At 43.3% G+C, this 22,070-nt stretch overlaps 1 protein-coding gene across 9 annotated transcripts in view; it reads left to right on the top strand.

The window, feature by feature from the left end:
- The window catches only part of LOC115179728 (nck-associated protein 5-like), a 166,449-nt gene that overhangs the window by 132,594 nt on the left and 11,785 nt on the right, over positions 1-22,070 (top strand). For 5 of the 9 annotated variants that reach the window (XM_029741424.1, XM_029741423.1, XM_029741422.1 and 2 more), the window contains 8 exons: positions 598-786; positions 1,838-5,430; positions 6,299-6,404; positions 10,757-10,841; positions 15,317-15,652; positions 17,594-17,718; positions 18,222-18,345; positions 18,498-18,679. In XM_029741424.1, the coding sequence (XP_029597284.1) occupies positions 598-786; positions 1,838-5,430; positions 6,299-6,404; positions 10,757-10,841; positions 15,317-15,652; positions 17,594-17,718; positions 18,222-18,345; positions 18,498-18,679 (4,740 nt within the window). Of the gene's footprint in view, positions 1-597; positions 787-1,837; positions 5,431-6,298; positions 6,405-10,756; positions 10,842-15,175; positions 15,264-15,316; positions 15,653-17,593; positions 17,719-18,198; positions 18,346-18,497; positions 18,680-19,657; positions 19,788-22,070 lie in introns of those variants that run through there. The other 4 variants (XM_029741426.1, XM_029741429.1, XM_029741428.1 and 1 more) reach the window with 4 other exon arrangements.

Genomic DNA, 22,070 nt, shown 5'->3' with positions numbered 1-22,070 from the left:
TTTTTTAATGTACAAAGGAAAAAGCGGTGTGTGTTTGGATAGTCTTGTAAAATGCACCAGTGATTCAATATTGCATAGTCATAGATTCCCGGCCATATTCTTACCTTCTGACATCATTACCATCTCATATGATCCTGTGAAGCTCTCTGAGACACTCGCCAACCCGCTCACCCCCGTTCACCCCTGCCACCTGTCCTCCAGCTGTTCCCTTATCTCCCTGGGTAATAAGCTTTCACCGGAGCCCATCAGCTGTCACCCCTAGCTCCTAACCCAAACCATGCTCCTACCCTGGCATCAGCCCTGTGTCTGTGTCCCAGACTAGATTTGAAGCCACTCAAGACACAAACACTGGAGCGTGATGGGGAAAGCCTTTCAGTTAAAATACAATATAACACGCTGTACGGGTCCAAACCCAACTCTATAGCTTCTAGACTGAAAAGCTGAAATATGGCTTGTTAATCAGAGTGTTTTTGTAGCATTTTCCATCATCTCTCATAATTGTCTCTACATTCTCTACCTTAATCCCCTTTATCCAGACTCATGAATGTATGTGGCACTAAATCATGACTAATGGTGTCTTTGGAATCCGTCCTGCAGGATGTCCAACTGAACGGAAAGGCGGGACTTCCTGTGGCCAAGTGTCTGAGCCAGCTGAGTCTGACTGTGCAAGCGCCAGTCTACCCACGCAGCAGCTGTAGCAGCAGTGAGCTGTCCCTGTCTAGCGCCTGCAGTGAATACTCCAGTGGCTCCTATACCTGGAACGACGGACGCTCCTGTGGGAAAATGGTACGATGACCAGACCAACCTCTCCTCACTCTGTCTCTCTGTGTGTGTCGGTCTCTGTCTCTATTTTTCTTTCTCTGTCTCTCTCACTTATGAACTTTATCAATGTGGGGTTTCAATCAGCTTAAAAAATGTTTTAAGTAACACATAGCTGAACACTACCGGTCAAAGGTTTTAGATCACCTACTCATACAAGGGTTTTCTTTATTTTTACTATTTTCTACATAGTGAAGACATCAAAACTATGAAATAACACATGGAATCATGTAGTAACCAAAAAAGTGTTAAACAAATCAAAATATATTTTTGATTTTAGATTCTAGAAAGTAGCCACCCTTTGCCTTTATGACAGCTTTGCACACTCTTGGCATTCTCTCCACCAGCTTCACCTGGAATGCATTTTTAATAGTCTTGAAGGAGTTCCCACATATGCTGAGCACTTATTGGCTGCTTTTCCTTCACTCTGCAGTCCGACTCATCCCAAACCGTGACAGAAAGAAATTCCACAAATTAACTTTTTAAATAGACACACCTGTTAATTGAAATGCATTCCAGGTGACTACCTCATGAAGCTGGTGCAAAGCTTTCATCGAGGAAAAGGGTGGATGCTTTGAAGAATCTCAAATATAAAATATATTTTGCTTAACACTTTTTTGGTTACTACAGGATTCCATATGTGTTATTTCATCGTTTTAGTGTTTTTTTTTATCAATGCATTAAATATTTAGCTTGAGCCATAACCCAAAGTACTTAGTATCTCCATTAGACCATTTGAAAGGGAGTAAAACAAATTGCAGACTGAGTAACAGCTTAACAAAGTAATGATATGACTCCACAACCAACTCTGTTGTAGAGAATGAGAGTGGGCCATGGTCACAAATCCTCTGAGAAGTACTAAAGCTGCTTGACCACCCTTATATTCATGCTCGGCTTGCTGTTGCACAGCTCAATTACCTGAATTTTCAAATGACGTGTCTGTGTGTCTGTCTCTCAATCTCCCACTGTCCTCTCTGAGTTTTGTAATAACCTCTGTCTTTCTGTATTTCTCCTGCAGTCCTCTCTGACATGGGATCAGAGGTTGAGCCTGGGTTCCTCGGCCCCCGGGAACATCTGCGCCCCCCTGGAGGAGCAGCTCCCCACGAGGAGGAAAGAGAGCCATATCCTAGAAGGTCTGCGGAAGCTCCAGAGGAGAAAACCAAAAGGCTCCTCATCCTCCTGGGTCTCCAAGTCAGGCGACAAGGACTGCATGAACTCTAATGAGGGTATCTACTCTCTGGGGATTAAGAGTGGGAGCAAGGGAATCTCCAAGGCCACTTGTGTGGGAAGGACCACTGTCTCAGGGGTGGGGGGCAAAAGGTTTGTGTACGACTCTGATGATGCGGACGATGAGTCGCTACATTCGGCATACTGCAGACGAGACAGCGTCCCCAGTAAGGACGGAGGCTGGATGTACTTCAGGAAGCTGTCGCACAGCGTCTCGGACAGTGTGTGTAGCTGGGACGGGCTGAAGGACAGTGGCATAGTAGGGGATAGTAACTGCAGCATGGGTATGAAGCACCCGCCCGGCTATAATTCCAAGGAGCGGCCAGAAAAACTCAAAAGCTTCATCAACAGTTTCCTCTCCGGGGGGCGGACCTCGGCTGTTCTAAACCCCTCCCTGTTGCACTTTGACATCAGCCCCACAGAGGCTGAATGCCCCCTCCACCTCTCAGACACCGACCCTGAGGATCTGCACTCTGAGGTCAGTGACCACCGGCTGCCTGTTAGCCGGACAGCTGAGCAACTGCAGAAGGACATCAAGAGGCTCTCAAGAGATGCTGACAAGCTGCTTCCCGTACAGTGGTTGAGGAGGGAACCTGGCCGAACTCAGTCTGCTGATGGAAGGCCCAGGCCCTTCAGCCCAATCAAAGAACACAAGGGGGCTAAAACCCAGTCTGAGGATAGTATCATGGCCATATTCGATGCTGACGGACAGCCCATTGATCTCAGTGCTCAGCAGTCCTCTGTTGGTGCTGGGGCTCAGAAAGAGATTATTGGGAGGAAGGAGAACGGGGTTGCTGAGTATGCAGCACTGTCGCCTCATGATAGGCCCATTCGTCATAAGGTAGGCAACAACGGCAGCAATAGCAGGGAGGGAAGCCCAGAGAGGCTGCAAACGCACGTCACGCCACTGCGAAAATTGATAAAGCCGCCTTCCAATCGCGGCCACTCTGTCCCTCCCATGAACAATGCTTCCACCAGCCCCAAGGCCATCAGCTCAAAGATCCCCAGTAGCCGGGGGAAAGGATCTCCACTGAAGGTTTCTAAGGGCTCCACCACAGAAACAAGCAACAGTGGACCAACCTCCGGATTCACAGCTCAGGAGTCAAAGTCCCCTTCTTCTCCTCCGGTCAAGATGTCCAGGTTCATCAAAGCTCCAGGGTGCACTACAAGCCCCAAGGCAGTGAACAACAAGCTTCCTGGCAGGAATGACTGGACAAAGGGCTCCTCATCTAGTGTTCCAACCGTCTCCCCACACCTCCCAAGAAGGCATTTGGACCACGTGGACTACAGGGAACAGCCTACCAGAGACAGACACTGTGAAGCCAGCAGCAAAACTGAACTCAGGTCCCCATCTCCTCCCCCGCCCCCTGGCCGCACCACCTCCTTACTTATAAGACCAAACTATGATGGGTCACCTCAAGCACTTAAACCAGGGGCTCAAAAATCCATGCCTACAACTGTGAGGGGGCCACCCCCGTGTTACCACCCCCCACCTGTACCAAATATGCAACATTCATTACCACCACCCCCATACAAGGGCCAAGATACCATAGACCTGGATGCAGGCTACGGTACCGCAATTGCACCTCAGAAACTGTTGGACAAATTGAGCCAGCAGCACCCTGCTTCAAATAAGACCCCCTCTAAAGGCACATCGAAATGGGTCCCCACAAAACTCTACCTCCCCTCCTCAGCCTCAGGGCATGTGCCTGATCACCCTGAAAATGCACCTAAAATCTCAAAGAATGTCCCTCCTCCCTCATACAACTCTCAACGTGGCTCTTCGCTTCAAAGCACATTTACAAGTCAGAAAGGTACCAATGACAATAGGCATCCTATGTTGTATAAGACCTCTATTAGTTTTCCTGAAACTCTGCAGGGCCACCCTCAGTGTCCAACAGAACCTCACAGTAGTATGACTCAACCTCCCCAGGCAGTGGCAAATCCACCCGTCTCTGGAACTAGCACTCAACATTTCACTGAAAAAGCGTCAAAGACACGCATTCCTATGGGCTTCAAAGCTTTTGTGAAATCGCCCCCCTCACTGCAGAAAGGCTTCACCACAATACCAGGAAAGCAAGAGAAAGAACACATCAACTTGGTCTCCAAAGATACTGTGACTTCAAATGGTTTCGCATGTGACAGTTTTCAGGCAGTGTATGTTGATTCATTAGCTATGACTTCCATCATGGAGACTAAGGGTGAGGTCCAGTGCATCCTTCAAGAAGAGGAGGCACACACCTCTGAGTTGGCAGAGCAGGGGGTTGGTGACAAGCCTGAATGTGACCGTAGACTGTTCAAGAGGTCCATATCTGTCACGACCAAACCTCACCTAAAGCCTGTCCTGGGGATGAACGGGGCGAAAGCTCGCAGCCAGAGTTTCAGCACCCACTACATGGAAAAACCCAACATCAGCGTGTTGGACGGACATGTGAAGATTCGAACCCAGATCATCACCAACTCTGGAGAGAGGGGGAACTCGTTAACAAGGCAGAGCTCGTTTGTAGAGGGCTTACAGATTAAACCCAGTAGCGGATCTGGGGAAAGTCCGGTCCGTTGCCCCAGCAACAGGCTGAGCCACTACGGAGGTATGACAGGCTCTAACAGCCACCAGGGCCTTCCGGAGAGAGCCTCCAAATCGGGCTCCACTGGTGAAGGGCCACGGAGCACTGCAAAGGGGGAGAGCGTCACGCCTCCACATCAGAAAGAAGTGCGTAGCTTGCCCCTCGCCAACCGGATCAGCTTGAAGAACTCCCGAAATCCCAAGGTCGCATCTCATCCTCAGTTTGAGTCGCCGGCCTCTCCTGTCTATAGCCCGGAGGCCACAACAAAGGCTGGGAAAGTGCTCAGCCTCGGCAAACTAGACCTTGTGAAGAGCGTCAAAGTCCAGGCAGGCTGTTCCCAAGGGGCGATCGATAAGGGAGAGCAACCAGTGAGCCCCACAGTCTGCACCATCGAGGAGAAGGTCATGATGGGGATTGAGGAGAATATCCAGAAAGGTCAGGGTCAAGAGAAGGTAATAGCATCGGAGACCAAGCAGAAGACCGGCCCGTCTTTGGCCAACTGGTTCGGCCTGCGTAAAAGCAAGCTGCCAGCCTTGAATGGAAAGAAATCAGACACCACCTCCCCAAAAGAGAAAGATGAGAAAAAAGAGCTGAAGATTGGATCTGTGCTAGGAGGCAAACAGATGAAATCAGACAAAAAGAAGGACAAGAAGAAAAACGACAGCCAGTTCGAAAAGAGTCCAGAGCTGACGCTGTCGGAGAACAAGCTGAGCTCAATCATGGATCATTGCAATATTCATATGGGACAAATAGCCAATCAGATCCAGTGTTCTACAACCTACATTGGGAAAGACCAGTTCATGAAAGAGCTTCTTGGCAGGTTTGTATTACCGTAGTAACTTTCGTAAAAAAAAATTATTTCAAGTACGTTTGCATAATTAGTCATGGGTAAAAACCTCCCACAAATTACAGTGAATTGATCAGGAAAAAGAACACTCATTAGATAACTTGTCTCCTGTGATGCTGAAGTGATTGCGGATTGTCCTTTTAACATTTCTCTCAGTGTTCATGCTGCTGTAAAATACAAGTCTTGCTACATTATGCATGCATGTAGAGGCAAAAACACGCACAGCTAAACAACAGCAACACCAGCTGCCTCTTTGAGTTATGGTTATACTTGAGTGAACATAAGCACTTCCTAGCCTGGAATCTAGAGACACGGTCAGCCCTGAGCTATCTTGGCTGGAAGAGTGCAGAATTACCACTCCTCCCATAAATGTATATAATACCAAAAATCTCAGCTGACAGATTTTATCAAGAGTAGTTACAAACATTTATCACTCAATGAGACTGAAGTCGGGAAGAGCAGTTAAAAAAAGGTTCTTTCAGATCCTACGGTAGGGGGATAGCTATACTTAACAAAAAGATCAACGCAACATGCAACAATTTCAACGATTTTGCTGAGTTACAGTTCATATAAGGAAATCAGTCAATTTAAATAAATAAATTAAACCCTTATCAATGGATTTCACATGACTGGGCATGGCGCAGTCATGGGATTTTTTATTTCAGCTCATTTTACATGTTGCGTTTATATTTTTGTTCAGTGTATGTGGCGGCCATATTGAGTGAGAACAATGGAATTTATCAGGAATTTATCAGCCGGGATCTCTTTCCACCTGCACAGTTCCTATGAAATTGGTTAAGCAGACAGACAGAAAATGAATCAAATCATGTTTCCTATACAGGAGTGTGAGGAAGGGCGACTCCATTGCTGACTCTCTCCCTGGCATCTCCATCCCCAAGAGAAACAGCGATATGAGTGGAGATATGGAGATCTGCTCCGATACAGCTGTGAGTGAGCAAGGGGTCCTGTAATGAAACGTTGCTAGGCTTCTAGGATATTGCATAGGTCTCTCACTCTACTGCGCCCTCTCTCTATTACCTGTCCATCTTTCCTCATAATCTCACCATTTTCTCACTATTTCCTCTAACCTCAGTATCCACTTCCTCCATGCTCTCATGCTGGTCAGTTGTTTATTGGATTGTACATATACTCCATATCATTTACTGTTGCCATAATATTTTCCATGTCGTATGTCTAGTTTGTGTACACACCTGCAAATTCCGCCAACCTTCACACATACACACACACACACAAATATGAGAGCACACTAAAGCAGCTAAGCTACAGGACTGTTTTGTTAGCACAGACTGGAATATGTTCCGGGATTCCTCCAATGGCATTGAGGAGTACACCACATCTGTCATTGGCTTCATCAATAAGTGCATCGATGACGTCGTCCCCACAGTGACCGTACGTACATACCCCCTCCAGAAGCAATGGATTACAGGCAGCATCCACACTAAGCTAAAGCTGTTGCTTTCAAGGAGCGGGACTCTAACCCAGAAGCTTATAGGAAATCCCGCTTTGCCCTCCGACGAACCATCAAACAGGCAAAGCGTCAATACAGGACTAAGGTCGAGTCGTACTACACCGGCTCTGACCATCGTCGGATGTGGCAGGGCCTGCAAACCATTACAGACTACAAAGGGAAGCACAGCCGAGAGCTGCCCAATGATACGAGCCTACCGGACGAGCTAAACTACTTCTATGCTCGCTTAGAGGCAAATAACACTGAAACACGCATGAGAGCACCAGCTGTACTGGAAGACTGTGTGATCACGCTCTCCACAGCCGATGCGAGTAAGACCTTTAGACGGGTCAACATTCACAAGGCCGCAGGGCCAGACGGATTACCAGGACGTATACTGCGAGCATGCGCTGACCAACTAGCAAGTGTCTTCACTGACATTTTCAACCTCTCCGTGTCCGAGTCTGTAATACCAACATGTTTTAAGCAGACCACCATAGTGCCTGTGCCCAAGAACACTAAGGTAACCTGCCTAAATGACTACCGACCCGTAGCACTCACGTCTGTAGCCATGAAGTGCTTTGAAAGGCTGGTCATGGCTCACATCAACATAATCATCCCAGAAAGCCTAGACCCAGTCCAATTTGCATACCGCCCCAACAGATCCACAGATGATGCAGTCTCTATTGCACTCCACACTGCCCTTTCCCACCTGGACAAAAGGAACACCTACAGGATGTGAGAATACTATTCATTGACTACAGCTCAGCGTTCAACACCATAGTGCCCTCAAAGCTCATCAATAAGCTAAGGACACTGGGACTAAACACCTCCCTCTGCAACTGGATCTTGGACTTCCTGACGGGCCGCCCCCAGGTGGTAAGGGTAGGTAACAACACATCCGCCACGCTGATCCTCAACACAGGGGCCCCTCAGAGGTGCGTGCTCAGCCCCCTCCTGTACTCCCTGTTCACTCATGACTGCACGGCCAGGCACGACTCCAACACCATCATTAAATTTGCCGATGACACAACAGTGGTAGGCCTGAACACCAACAACAACGAGACAGCCTATAGGGAGGAGGTCAGAGACCTGGCTGTGTGGTGCCAGGACAACAACATCTCCCTCAATGTGTTCAAGACAAAGGAGATGATTGTGGACTACAGGTAAAAGAGTACCGAGCACATTCTCATCGACAGAGCTGCAGTGGAGCAGGTTGAGAGCTTCAAGTTCCTTGGTGTCCACATCACCAACAAACTAACATGAGACTGAAAAGATTTGTCATGGGTCCTCCGATCCTCAAAAGGTTCTACAGCTGCACCATCGAGAGCATCCTGACTGGTTGCATCACTGCCTGGTTTTACAACTGCTCAGCCTCCAACCGCAAGGCACTACAGAGAGTAGTGCGAACGGCCCAGTACATCACTGGGGCCAAGCTTCCTGCCATACAAGACCTCTATACCAGGCGGTGTCAGAGGAAGGCCATAAAAATTGTCAAAGACTCCAGCCACCCTAGTCATAGACTGTTCTCTCTGCTACCACATGGCAAGCGGTACCGGATCGCCAAGTCTAGGTCCAAGAGGCTTCTAAACAGCTTCTATCCCGAAGTCATAAGACTCCTGAACATCTAGTCAAATGGCTACCCAGACTATTCACATTGCCTGCCCCCCCCCCCCCCTTAACACCACTGCCACTCTCTGTTGTCATCTATGCATAGTCACTCTACCTACATGTACATGTACATACTACCTCAACTAACTGGTGCCCCCACACCTTGACTCTGTACTGGCACCCCCTGTATATATTGTAATTTTTTTTTTACTGCTGCTCTTTAATTACTTGTTACTTGTATCTCTTATTCTTATCCGTATTTTTGAAACTGCACTGTTGGTTAGGGGCTCGTAAGTAAGCATTTCACTGTAAGGTGTACAGCTGTTGTATTTGGCGCATGTGACTAATAAAATTTGATTTTATTTGGGAGATATGCTACCAATGTTAAACCACATACTAAGCTTTGCATAGAAAAAAAGGGTTTCTGAAAGACTTAGAATGCCACGTAATTCTGACCTTGTAGAAGATATTCTTTGTACTTTGTCAGGGACAGAGAGAGAGAGAGAGCAAGGAAGGCAGGGGGAGAATGAAAAAAGAGAGTCCACATGCAATATGCAGGATATTCAATCCAGCTGATGGGGAATTTTGATAGCAAATAGGAGGCTCTTATCGCAGACACTCAATTCAACAAAGGCCTGTTTAATACTATCCTTGCAGCTTCATCTCTATCTCCCCTCTACAGAAATACAACAAAAGAAAATAAATGTTTATGACCTGAAAATCCCCTTTATACCTTCGGAGAACACTTTTTCAACATCACATTCTGTTATCCCTCCTCCATATTAGATCAATTACCTTGTTGCATCCCCTGACAGAACTACCTACTATGAAAGAGGCTCTGATAATGTAATAGTAATTTCTGTAAATCCAAGGTGTTTGTTGATTCTGTTTTGAGTCATCGCTTAAAGAATTGATGAATCGCCTTCCTCTATTGTTTTGTTTAAGCGCTAAAGGGACAAATGGGTGAGCAGAGTGTGATGGAAATCTTGACAAACAGAATAGATATCAATAACGTTCTATCTGAATATGCCAGCTATTGCATCTGTGTTAGCTTAGCTGCGTTTGACATTTTGGATGTCTGGCTTCATAGAAGTATAGAAAGTATAGAAAAGTGTACTTTGCTTGTTTGGGGTTTATGAATCATAGAAGACATGTCCTTGAACTAGCAGTTTGTTCTGTTATTATCTGTACAGATGATATTCAAGGAATGTTAAGGCCACAATACAAAAGATTGAATACACACACATGCGGCAAAGCAATTATGAATACAATGCGACGCACATTACAATGATGTAGGGGAGACCAAGGGAAAACGCAACACCAAACCACTTAGAAAGCTGTTGTGCAATGTGCTAATGCTTGGGTAGTGTCTCTAAATGCCTAAATTCATCAATTCTTTTCTGTTTTATTGACAAAAAAATAGGTTTTGAGGCCCTTAAGTTAATATACCTTCACCTTCTCTTTTTTTTCTTTTTTTGACCTGTGGAACATTCTCCATGTATCTAAACACAGCATTTTTATCACTAAGATGGGGTCTTTTGATTGGTATAGTTGATGACAATAATTATTTGTATTTTCTCACAAGATTCCGATTAGTATAGGCCCCTATGTGGGGGGAATATTTGTAGCACAGTACCTTATATGGTATTTAGACACATTAACATAATTCAATAAAATGTTACTTCTTTACATCATGTTTTGCAGTAAAACTAAGATAATACCTAAAAAGTACAATTGACACTTTTGAATGCTAATATAATATATTCATTTTGATACATTTTGAGTTTTTGGTCTATATGACATGCCTAAAAGATCATACAAATATCAGTTTCAAAACCCTCAATTTACCCTTTAATTTTTAACATTGGAGACAGTGTTACATTTAACCCCACCTACTGGGTCAATTGTAACATTTCACTCCCTCCACTTTTGGTTGAATTGTAAACAACTGGTATGTTCTAGAAACATAGTTAGTGTGCAATGGTAGCTAAGCAAAAGCCTGAAAGTGTTGCTTTGTTCTCCGGTCTCCCCTCCCCTAATGTACCATCTGTTGAGGATGTTGTGAGGCAAATTTAATAACACTTCATTTCAATGTTCTGTCATTATGCCTAAACAAATTTGTCATCAACATGATTTAGAACTTATATTATATATATTATATGTTGTGAGAACTCAAGTTAAATGCATACTACTGACTTCATCCTTCATTTTTTCCACCAGACCATCATTGTGACACAGAAGATCAGCTTGCAAGGAGAGAATGAGGACCCCACCCCTGAGACTTCATGTCAAGACCACATGATAGGTAAGGTTTTTACTGTAGCCGTGGGCCTACTGTACTTTGAGCTATCGTCTGAAAACATATAACGTTTTAGTGCTAATAAGCAACATTAAAATACTTTTTTCAACATAGACATTTTCAGTAGTCACCAGCAATACATCTCCAACTTTTGCTCTCTGTGTAAAGTATTTCTGTAATAGATTATACAAACGGTCTCTTATTATAGGCTTCTGTAGCATACAGAAATAACTCATGGCAAATGCATGTGGGACTTGCATATGTAACACTTTCTCATACCAGTGAAAAACTGTAAGCTTAGAGCCTATACAATATTTCCTGCATCTTTGCAGGACTGATTCGTCTTGTCACTGGCAGAGTGAGTCTTTATTATCACGCCACTCTCCCACTGCATATTGAGGTCATCAACAAAATGGTTACTGTCTCTGGCGTTCAAAAATCCTTTTAGCGTTGCTAGCGCACATTGTTATTTACGTGGCTAAGACATTGAGGGTTGTCGGGGCAGCTGCTGTTCTGAGAGCTTTGGTAGCATACAATGTGTGATGAGAAAATTATATGCAACAACACCCACTTACTATTTCAATGACAAGGCGATCTTTACATGCTGGGCAGTTTGTCATTCATTGGCAGGTGGAAGGCATTCTTAGGGAACGGGACTAGGACAGGGTAATCAATGTTTATTAGAGCTGTATAATGCTAGGTGCCTTTCGCTCTGTTGTAATGCTTTAGGCAGTTATTGTGCCACTCAGTCTATCTTTTAAGAGAAAACTTTTATCCATTCAGGAATGGGGTCTTCTCTCACTTAGTCTGGCTTTGGCATTACGTGAACAGGAGAGCAGCAAAACAGTCATGTACAACCTGTGCAAAAGGTGTTTGGGATGCCTCGACTTGAACTATAGTGGTCTTTTCTTTATATTTGAAGTTTGTCCTTATTTTCACACAAGATTATGATCTCCGTTGCTTAATTTTGTTGATTTATTTCCATGCACATAATAGGTCTACACAGATCATATGGCTGCTGGTAAGCAGTATTTCGCTCAATATAACTAATTTATGTTGACTATCTAAATCAAGATTTATCTAAAGGATGGGCATTATGGACCTAGACTTAGGTTATTTTGGACATAATTTACATCCAACATGGAAAACATAGGCCTATATACCGTTACTTATAAAAGCTGCTCTCTTTGGCTCAAATTCATTTTTATATGATCTGTATTGATGGGGTCTACCACACAAATATTGGCAGAAATTGTTTTGACATGGGAAAGTTTCCAGGATGTATGAACATTTCCCTGATTCAACTAAGCCCCATATCGTGGAACAGAGCCCAAAATAAGATTGTTAATCATTTCTGTATTCTAATTAACTGAATGGCATATTTAATTCTGCCGGCTAAGCACATCTATCCAACCTCCCCTCAGTATGAATTAAAGCTCTCATAAAGATTTAAGCAGAGTCCACTTATAGGTCCTGAAGTCCAGCCTAGCATATCATTTTACCCTGGGCTTTTATGGGTAGAATATGTCACACATTTGCCTGATCTCAATTACTTATTTTCTCTGGACACACAAGAAACTAGAAACAAAATTGCATTTTGTTTTGACATAATGTGATATTGTAGCAGGGATTAAAACTAGAAACTAGAAAAGGATGCAGATGGACTCGTGAGTCTATGAGGTGTGGCTTTGTCATGGTTCAAATCAAATCACATTTTATTTGTCACCTTATAGTGAAATGCTTACTTACAAGGCCTTAACCAACAATGCAGTTTAAAGAAAAATGAAATATTTAATAAATAAACTATATAAAAAAAAATGAAGAGCAACAATAACGAGGTCATATACGGGTACCAGTACCGAGTCCATGTGCAGGGTTACAGGTTAGTCAAGGTAATTGAAGTAATATGTATATGTAGGTAGAGGTACTATGCATAGATAATAGATACTAAATGGCTCATGTTTTGACCTTCGACTTGTTGATTTTAACAGTTTGAGGTCTCGGTCATGTGACGATAGTCATGACCTCTGGTTGTAATTCCCATGCAGCTGTGATGGTGGTTAATGTCTGGGTTTTACATGAGTCCTCATCATAACATGTAATTTGGTCTGCAGAGCTTGCCCTCTATCACCTGGAGGTTTAATGTAGAAGTGGTTGGGATCACAGTAAACACAATTTCAGCCCCTCTCTGATACTTTTTCCTTTGATTTTAGATAGTATTACCCTAGGGGCATTAAAATCATACCCTTCGAGGTCCAGAGTACTGCTGGTTTTCTCTTCTACCTGATAATGAATATGCACCAACCTGGTGTCCCAGGTCTAAACCAGTCCCTGACTGTGGAACTGGCTTCGAGGTCCATATTAGACCTAGTTATAGTGTGAGTGCAAAGGGCATATTGAAAACCCCTGCCAAATCAACTCCTCTGATTTTTATGCTTTGTGAGGTATGGATGTCTCCCTCTTTCTCTTTCTCTTTCCTTCCTCACGTTCTCTTTTATTTCCCTTTCTCTATTTATCTCCCTCTTTATCTTCTCTGTCTTTTCCCTTGAATATAGGATCAAGAATGTGAGACATTCTGAACTGGTTTGCACTTGATGCATAATGCAGAAATCTGTAGTAATTGATCAGCTGCTGTTTTAGGGGCTCGCCACAACCGCCCCGTGATGACTTATTGCAGATTAATCTGAGCAACATAACAGGCCATCTGTCCATCGAGGTGGTTTATGACCACCTCAGCTACAACTCATTCTCACACATTACTGCGGAGTAGGAGGTGCAAGAGAGGCAGAAGAAGACACGTATGCCTACAATATGACTCTAACTGTGCACTAATAGCATGATTTAAGTTGACTGTGTTTACTCCCAGTCATCCAGTGGGACGTTTCTGATGCATAATTGAATGAATTCTTGTTTTGATGCACTGTTGGTTTAATTGAATGTCTGGTTGCACATTTAGAGAGGACTGTACATATTGCTTTATTAGGTTAAGAATGTATTTTACAACAGCAGTGCATTGCCTCTAATAAAGAGCTTTGGTTTTAATCTTGAGGGTTTGATGCAGCTGTTAGGAGATGATGTTGTGCGAACCCTATGTTTATGGGTATTTGTACTAAAGCATATCCATGGAAGTTATGAGGGCTACCTCTTACATGCCTTGAACGCCTTCAGGGGAAACAGTTAATTTATGAATTCATTAATTCAATCATCCATTTATTCATTCGATGGATGGAGGTGTTAGGGCATATAGAAGAAGTGGATGTTTATGGTCTGGGCGTTACAAGACCAAGCTCCAGGGTTAAGGGCAGAGCTAGCAGAAATCGACCCAACTCTAAAAAAAATAGGTCCCATGCTTGTCCATGAAAGGCAAGAAAGAAATCAGAATTTACAGATTGTTCTATGGGGAAAAACATCTTCCAAAACAACTGCGTACTCGAAAGGATCAATGTAATGTAATCAATCATTTCCAAGGTTTTTCCATCCTCAACTAGTCTATAATAAATATATAATGCTAGATTGATATTTTCTACTTTTGCAATACAGCAATATACTGTGTAACCTAGAATGAGAACAGAAGAATGTCAAAGCTGCAGTCATATTAGCCATAAGACCTTTCCCCCTCTTCTGTCTTTAAACTGAATTCATGTTAGAACTAGTTCAACATTCTCTTTCTTTTTTTTTACCCAAATTGTTGCAATTAAGTCATGAGCACAGAATGATTAGCCAACATCATTCACAGTTACATGGAATTGGATCATGCCGAACAGCCATCCATCTGTCTCGCTCGGAGAGGCTTTGCAAAACTGTGTATTTTAAGCGCTGTCCATCTGTTGCTACAATGCTCTTAGATCACTGCGCAGTGTGGAACATATCAAGTTCGGCGAATGTGTGTAAATCAACATAATGCTGATATAGGAGGTAGGGAGAAAAATCAGAAATAAATTGGCACTCTAAAGTCACGCTGGGTTCCAAATGGGTGAAATTAGATTGGGAACGCAGAGAGAGCTAGGAGTTACAAGCGGCCGTTCATTTTAGATCGTTTTCAAGATTAGTCAGGTACCTTTTATTAATATTATGAAGAAGTGGTACAGATTTGACCATAGAGGGCTGATAACCACTTATAGGAATAAACCTGATGAATTACACACACAACAGATCGTATCACACATATTACTGGACAAAGTAATACGAAAGTTCAGACCTTTTTCCTGCATTACATTTCTACAGTTTCTCGTAATGATTTGGCTTTGGATTGTATCCAGGTGCTCCGTACGTGAAGTAATGCTCCTGTTTCTCTTGCTTTTGCCTCCATTCGTTCTCCTATCGTATTGAACCTACCCAAGATGCCCTTTTTACCCATAACCCCTTCAGTTGCTTGTGAATCCAATCCAGTGGCTCCTCCTCCTTTTCCGTTGCTCCCCCCCACCCATCATCACACGCTGCTTCTCCTGTCCCCCCCCCCCCGTCCCCCCGTCCCCCTCCAGGCTCCAGCTGCCAGATGAGAACCCTGGACAGCGGGATTGGCACCTTCCCCCTCCCTGATTCCGTCACCCGGGTCAACGGGCGCCACATTCCCAGATCTGAGTCCAGCCCCGACCGGATGATGGCGAGCGTTCACAGTTCCACTGATCCTGACCAGGACCTCCTCTCGGCCACTGCTGCTCATTCCCCATCCCATGTGAAAGTGCCTTCCCTGTCTGAGACCCACCCGCATGCACCACCCACCAGTGCCCTGGGCCACTCCCTGTCTGACCCTTCAGTTACTGGAAGAAGTTGTGGACAGGAAGCCCTGAGCTGCCTCCCCAGACCATCCACCTCAGGTAAGACTGGGGGTTCACCTCATATCAACCTCCCCGTTACGTCCCCATTCTATACCCATCTCCCAAAGCGTGCCACACTCCCCTTTATGAATTAAGAAGCATTGGATTGCCATAAGCATAGGCTGTCCACACCAATGTTCTTATATTAGTCCAGTCCCATCATGTGAGGTGGATTGTTCAAGTGCACACTTCAAGGAGAAAAGTCGATGATAGGGACACAACCACTGTTACAGGCTCTGTGTTGTCTCTGTTTCATGCCAATGGTTTTATGTTAGGTAAACCAATGATCCGCAGCTGCATATAAACGCTAGAATAGCTGGGCTGGCTCAGAGGATGTTTGGCCACTATCATGAAACCCTATTTGGTGTTAACCCATCTATAAACTGTGTATAAAATGAGAGAGGATAAAATTCAGATTCTCACTGGCTCAATTTGATTGCGCAATGAGGTTGGTAGTGTTTTACTTCAATTCACATCATTATGGGGCGGCAGGTAACCTAGTGTTTAGTGCATTGGGCCAGTAACCGAAAGGTTGCTAGATCTAATCCCCGAGCTGACAAGGTAAAAATCTATCATTCTGCCCCTGAACAAGGCAGTTAACCCACTGTTCCTAGGCCGTCATTGAAAATAAGAATTTGTTCTTAACTGACTTGCCTAGTTAAATGAAGGTTAAATAAAAAAGTATGAACCTTAAGTCACTCTCAAGAATTCACTATACATGTTCCACCCTCTCAATCTCAACAGAAGATCCATTCTCCACTTGAAGGTATTCAGTGAAAATGAAAACCTTCTACCTTTGTAGAATGCTGGACTAGATGGACAAGCCTATCAGGCTTGATTTGGTATTCTGAGTGACATTCTGTAGCTCTGCTTAACAAAGGACACTGTGTCCCCCACCCACCTTCACAAAACCCTCCGGATGATACGACCCACAGACCATATCCCAAGGATAAGTCGCTAATACAATTAGACACGCAAACTCACTAGCGACAATAAGCGACATAGATCATAAACCACCTTCTGCCCGTTCTTTCACCGCAGCAACACAACAGCATGACGGTGGGTGGGAGGGAAGGAGAGAGAGAGGGATCATATAGGCTGGGGGAAGTAACACTAACAATGTACTCGTACAGTATAGGGATGAGTGATCCCAGTGATTTATGCAATCAGGGAATTAGTGTTGATCTGTGTGACCTAGGTACTGCAGTTAAGGTAGGCATGACCAGCAGCTGTCATTATAAGGACTAGAGAAGGAGCCTAATCTCCACCACGGATTCCCTCACAGGTTGTCAAGAAAATGAAAGGACTATTTTGTCCTCGGCACAGTACAAATTATTCTGCTGATGTTCCAGCGGCGCCGCCGCCAACGAGGCCCAGTTAATTATATTGTCAGGAGAAGGTAGGATGTTGTAGAGAGAAAAAAAAGAGAGAAGGAAGGGGTAGGTAGTCATTAAAATTCACACTGACTCAGCTGTGACAATCATTGGATGCTTTGTCATTGGGGGTAACAGTTTGAAGATGGTATTTCGGGGCTGCTTCAAGTCAGAGATGTAGCGGTGTAGTCTTTGTAGGGAGGATGCCATTGACTATTAATAGATGAAATGCCAAACTCCCTCACACTTAAAGAAATTGTAGCATCGTGCTCATGTTGTACAGCGTGTGCTTTCAAAGGTTAACAACTATTTTGGCATAGCGTTAGCTATTGATGCATCCCAAATGGCAACCTATGGCCATGGTCGAAAGTAGTGCACTATAAAGGGAATAGGGTGCCATTTGGGATGTAGATATGAGTCTTACTGAAACTCCGGGACCTAAGAGCTTTGACATTTTTTTTTCCGCCCTCTATGTACGCAATGCGTAGGTTCTCTTCCTGGTGTGAGTGTGTGGGTTTGGTTGTTGTCTGTGTCTCATGATTTGTTTCTCTTTACTTTTGAATGATAGATGTGATCAGAAGGAAGCGACTGAGTCAGATAGAGTTATGCAGCACCAGCCACACAGTCACTACGGAGGCCCACGAGGAACAAGTGGAGAAGAAGAGGAACACCAAGGACCTAAACTCATCCAGTGTAAGGAACTTCCCACGCACTATTAGGCCTATGTCAAAGGGGTGGTGTTTTGGGAGCAAAATAAACTGCAAGAGCATAGTAATTGTGGCTTCTGTACAATCCCTATACAATATCACATCTCCAAGAAGCATTATCATTATGAAAGAGTATCTCCGTAATCTGTTGAGGATACAGTGATATTAAAGGGATTTGATCTACTTCCCCAGAGTCAGATGAACTTGTGGATACCATTTTTATGTCTCTGCGTCCAGTATCAATGAAGTTAGGAGGTAGTTTCGCGAGCCAATGCTAACTAGCATTAGCGCAATAGCTGGAAGTCTATGGATATCTTCTAGCATACAAGTAGATCTAGGGCCTAATTGCTAAAATACCAAAGTATCCATTTAAGGAAGCAATTGCTAACCACGTTAGTACAATGACTAGACGTCTACCGTAGAAGTAGTCTTTAAAGGGATTTATCTATCTTCTCATTCTGTTCAGATGTCCCTCTCTTTCGTGAACAGGACAGAGCCGCGAGAGTGTGCACATACTCAGGCAGCAGCAGTGACACCGAGACAGAGTCTGAAGGGAACACGCTAGGCTCCACCCAAAGCACTCTTACCAACAGAGCAAAGACGAGCAACCAAGGTCAGAATCTCGCCTGCATCCCACATCCACAGGCACAATATTGATGTTATTTAGATGTACTGTAGGCCTACATCATTTGATTTTAGACAGTTTATCTTGATTGGTTGATTGATAGATAGATAGATATATTGATTGAAAATGGCTCTCCACAGTTGACTATGAAGAGAAGACAATGAAGAGGAGCAGTGTGGGAAAGTTCCCGTCAATCATGGACTACTATCAACATGACATGTTCTCTCACATAGAGAAGGACGACCACAGGAGGAATTTCTCACAATACAACTTGTTGCACAACCAGTCATCGCTAGAGGGCAAAGCAGGAGACAGACTAAGCGTAAGTACTTCCTGTTGACCTATGACATACACTGAACAAAAATCTAAACACAAAATGCAACAATTTCAAAGATTTTACGGAGTTACAGTTCATATAAGGAAATCAGTCAATTGAAATAAGTTCATTAGCCCCTAATCAATGGATTTCACATGACTGGGCAAGGGCGCAGCCACGGGTGGCCCTGGGAGGGCATAGGCCCACCCACTTGGGAGCCAGGTCCAGCCAATCAGAATGACTTTTTCCCAACAAAAGGGATTTATTACAGTCAGAAATACTCCTCAGCACGCCCTGCCAAATTCTCAAAAGAACGTTGCAGGCGGCTTATGGTAGAGAAATTAACATTAAATTCCCTGGCAACAGCTCTGGTGGACATTCCTGCAGAGCATGCTCCCTCAAAACTTGAGACATTTGTGGTATTGTGTTGTATGACAAAACTGCACATTTTAGTGGCCTTTTATTGTCCCCAGCATAAGGTGCACCTGTGTGATGATCATGCTGTTTAATCATCTTATTGATATGCCACACTTGTCATAAGGAGAAATGCTCACTAACAGGGATGTAAACAAATTTGTGGGAAAAATTGGAGAGAAATAAGCTTTTTGTGCGTATGGAAAATGTCTGTGATTTTCTATTTCAGCTCATGAATCATGGGACCAACAGTTTATATGTTGCATTTTTATTTTTGTTCAGTATATTACCTTTGACATATTCTTTTGTAGCTCATCAACTAGATGATCATGGTCTGTTGATGTTGCTTCAGGAGGATCTATTATACGGACCACTTTACCTCGAACCTCGAAAAAGTCTGATGTTTAGAATACAATTTGACACTAATGTCATCAAGGATGTAGTCAAACTTTCCCTCTAAATGTTATGTGAGATCATGCATTAGCTCAAAGCAAACTGTTTCCATGGTAACTTGCACTCCAACTCATGTGAAAACAAAATCGCTGTAAAGCAACATTTGTCCTTTTCCAGCTTCTCCAGCTTTCTCAAAGTGTGGACAAAGTCCACAAAGCTTGATGTCTTTCACCCTCCTATACAACGCTGTAGTTGGATTGTTCAGACGTTTTCATAAAATAAAATAAATTAAAGTCGCCTAATTGCTTTCGATTGGCTTGCCCTCTCGTGTCACGGGGTATTTACTTACCACTATTTAACTTCACTGAATGATAAATGAGGAGCAGTGACCATGAAATGGCCCTCAGCCCCTACTTCCCCTCATATCAGTGCAGTAGAATAACCTAACACACACACACACACACACACACACACACACACACACACACACACGACCTGACAGAAAAATCCATAATCTGCAAAAAGATTTCACTCAACTAGAGGTCGACCGATTAATTAGGGCCGATTTCAAGTTTTCATAACAATCGGTAATCGGCATTTTTGGACGCCGATTATGGCAGATTACATTGCATTCCACGAGGAAACTGCGTGGCAGTCTGACCACCTGTTACGCGAGTGCAGCAAGGAGCCAAGGTAAGTTGATAGCTACCATTAAACTTATCTTATAAAAAACAATCAATCTTCACGTAATCACTAGTTGATGATATTACTAGGTTAACTAGCTTGTCCTGCGTTCCTACTTCGCCAAATGAGGGATGATTTAGCAAAAGCGCATTCGTGAAAAAAGTACAATCGTTGCACGAATGTTCCTAATCATAAACATCAATGCCTTTCTTAAAATCAATACACAGAAGTATATTTTTTTAAACCTGCATATTTAGTTAAAAGAAATTAATGTTAGCAGGCAATATTAACTAGGGAAATTGTGTCACTTCTCTTGCGTTCATTGCACGCAGAGTCAGGGTATATGCAACAGTTTGGGCCGCTTGGCTCGTTGTGAACTAATTTGCCAGAATTGTACATAATTATGACATAACATTGAAGGTTGTGCAATATAACAGCAATATTTAGACATAGGGTTGCTACCCGTTTGATAAAATACGGAACGGTTCCGTATTTCACTGAAAGAATAAATGTTTTGTTTTCGAAATGATAGTTTCCGGATTTGACCATATTAATGACCAACGGCTCGTATTTCTGTATTTATTATATTATAATTAAGTCTATGATTTCATAGAGCAGCCTAACTGAGTGGTGGTAGGTGGCAGCATGCTCGTAAGCATTCATTCAAACTTTACTGCGTTTGCCAGCAGCTCTTAGCAATGCTTGCTTCACAGCACTGTTTATGACTTCCAGCCGATCAACTCCCAAGATTAGGCTGGCGATACTAAAGTCTCTATAAGAACATCCCATTGTCAAAGGTATATGAAATACAAATGGTATAGAGAGAAATAGTCGACGAGTCATTATTCCTATAATAACTACAACCTAAATCTTCTTAACTGGGAATATTGAATATTGAACCACCAGCTTTCATATGTTCTCATGTTCTGAGTAAGGAACTTAAAAGTTAGCTTTTTTACATGGCACATATTGCACTTTTACTTTCTTCTCCAACTGTAACGATCGTCTGACAGAGGGGACCAAGATGCAGCGTGGTAAGTGCTCATATTAACTTTAAATAAAACAAGAAAACGAAAGCTAACAGTTCTGCCAGGTGATACACAAGACAGAAAACATCTACCCACCAAACCCCAAAGGAAAACAGGCTGCCTAAGTATGGCTCCCAATCAGCGACAACGATGTACAGCTGTCCCTGATTGAGAGCCATACCAGGCCAAAACAAAGAAATACAAAAACATAGAAAAAAGGACATAGAATGCCCACCCCAACTCACGCCCTGACCAAACCAAAATAGAGACATAAAAAGGAACTCTAAGGTCAGGGCGTGACACCAACTCTGTGTTTTTGCATTATTTAAACCAAATTGAGCATGTTTCATTATTTATTTGAGACTAAATAGATTTTATTTATGTATTATATTAACTTAAAATAAAAGTGTTCATTCAAAAAAAAAAAATGCATGAAATGTATGCATTCACTAATGTAAGTCGCTCTGGATAAGAGCGTCTGCTAAATGACTAAAATGTAAAATGTGATGTAAATGTATTGTTGTAATTGTCCTTATTATTATTATTATTATTATATTAATCGGTAGCGGATTTTTTGGCCACCCAATAATCGGTATTGGTATCGGCGTTGAAAAATCATAATCGGTCGACCTCTAGACTCAGCACAAGTTCAGAGAGAGGGAGAAAGGAAAAATACATGAATATTTTTTATGTTCTTGAACTGTGGTTCTTACTGTTGGCCGATAGAGGCCTTGTACTATGAAAGAGGAGCAGTACTGTAACTTGCAGCTACTCTGCTAAAGCAAAATACAACGCTGCATGGCTCAGGCTGTATACCTTTTTATTAAACTTACAACATCATCCTTGCCAGTCTCGTTTTGGGGTCAAACATTTCTAAC

Source organism: Salmo trutta, chromosome 39 (genome assembly GCF_901001165.1).
Source record: "Salmo trutta chromosome 39, fSalTru1.1, whole genome shotgun sequence".
NCBI classification, from domain to species: domain Eukaryota; kingdom Metazoa; phylum Chordata; class Actinopteri; order Salmoniformes; family Salmonidae; genus Salmo; species Salmo trutta.
The sequence above is the reverse complement of the archived record's forward strand: the minus strand, read 5'-3'. Positions and strand labels throughout refer to the sequence as shown.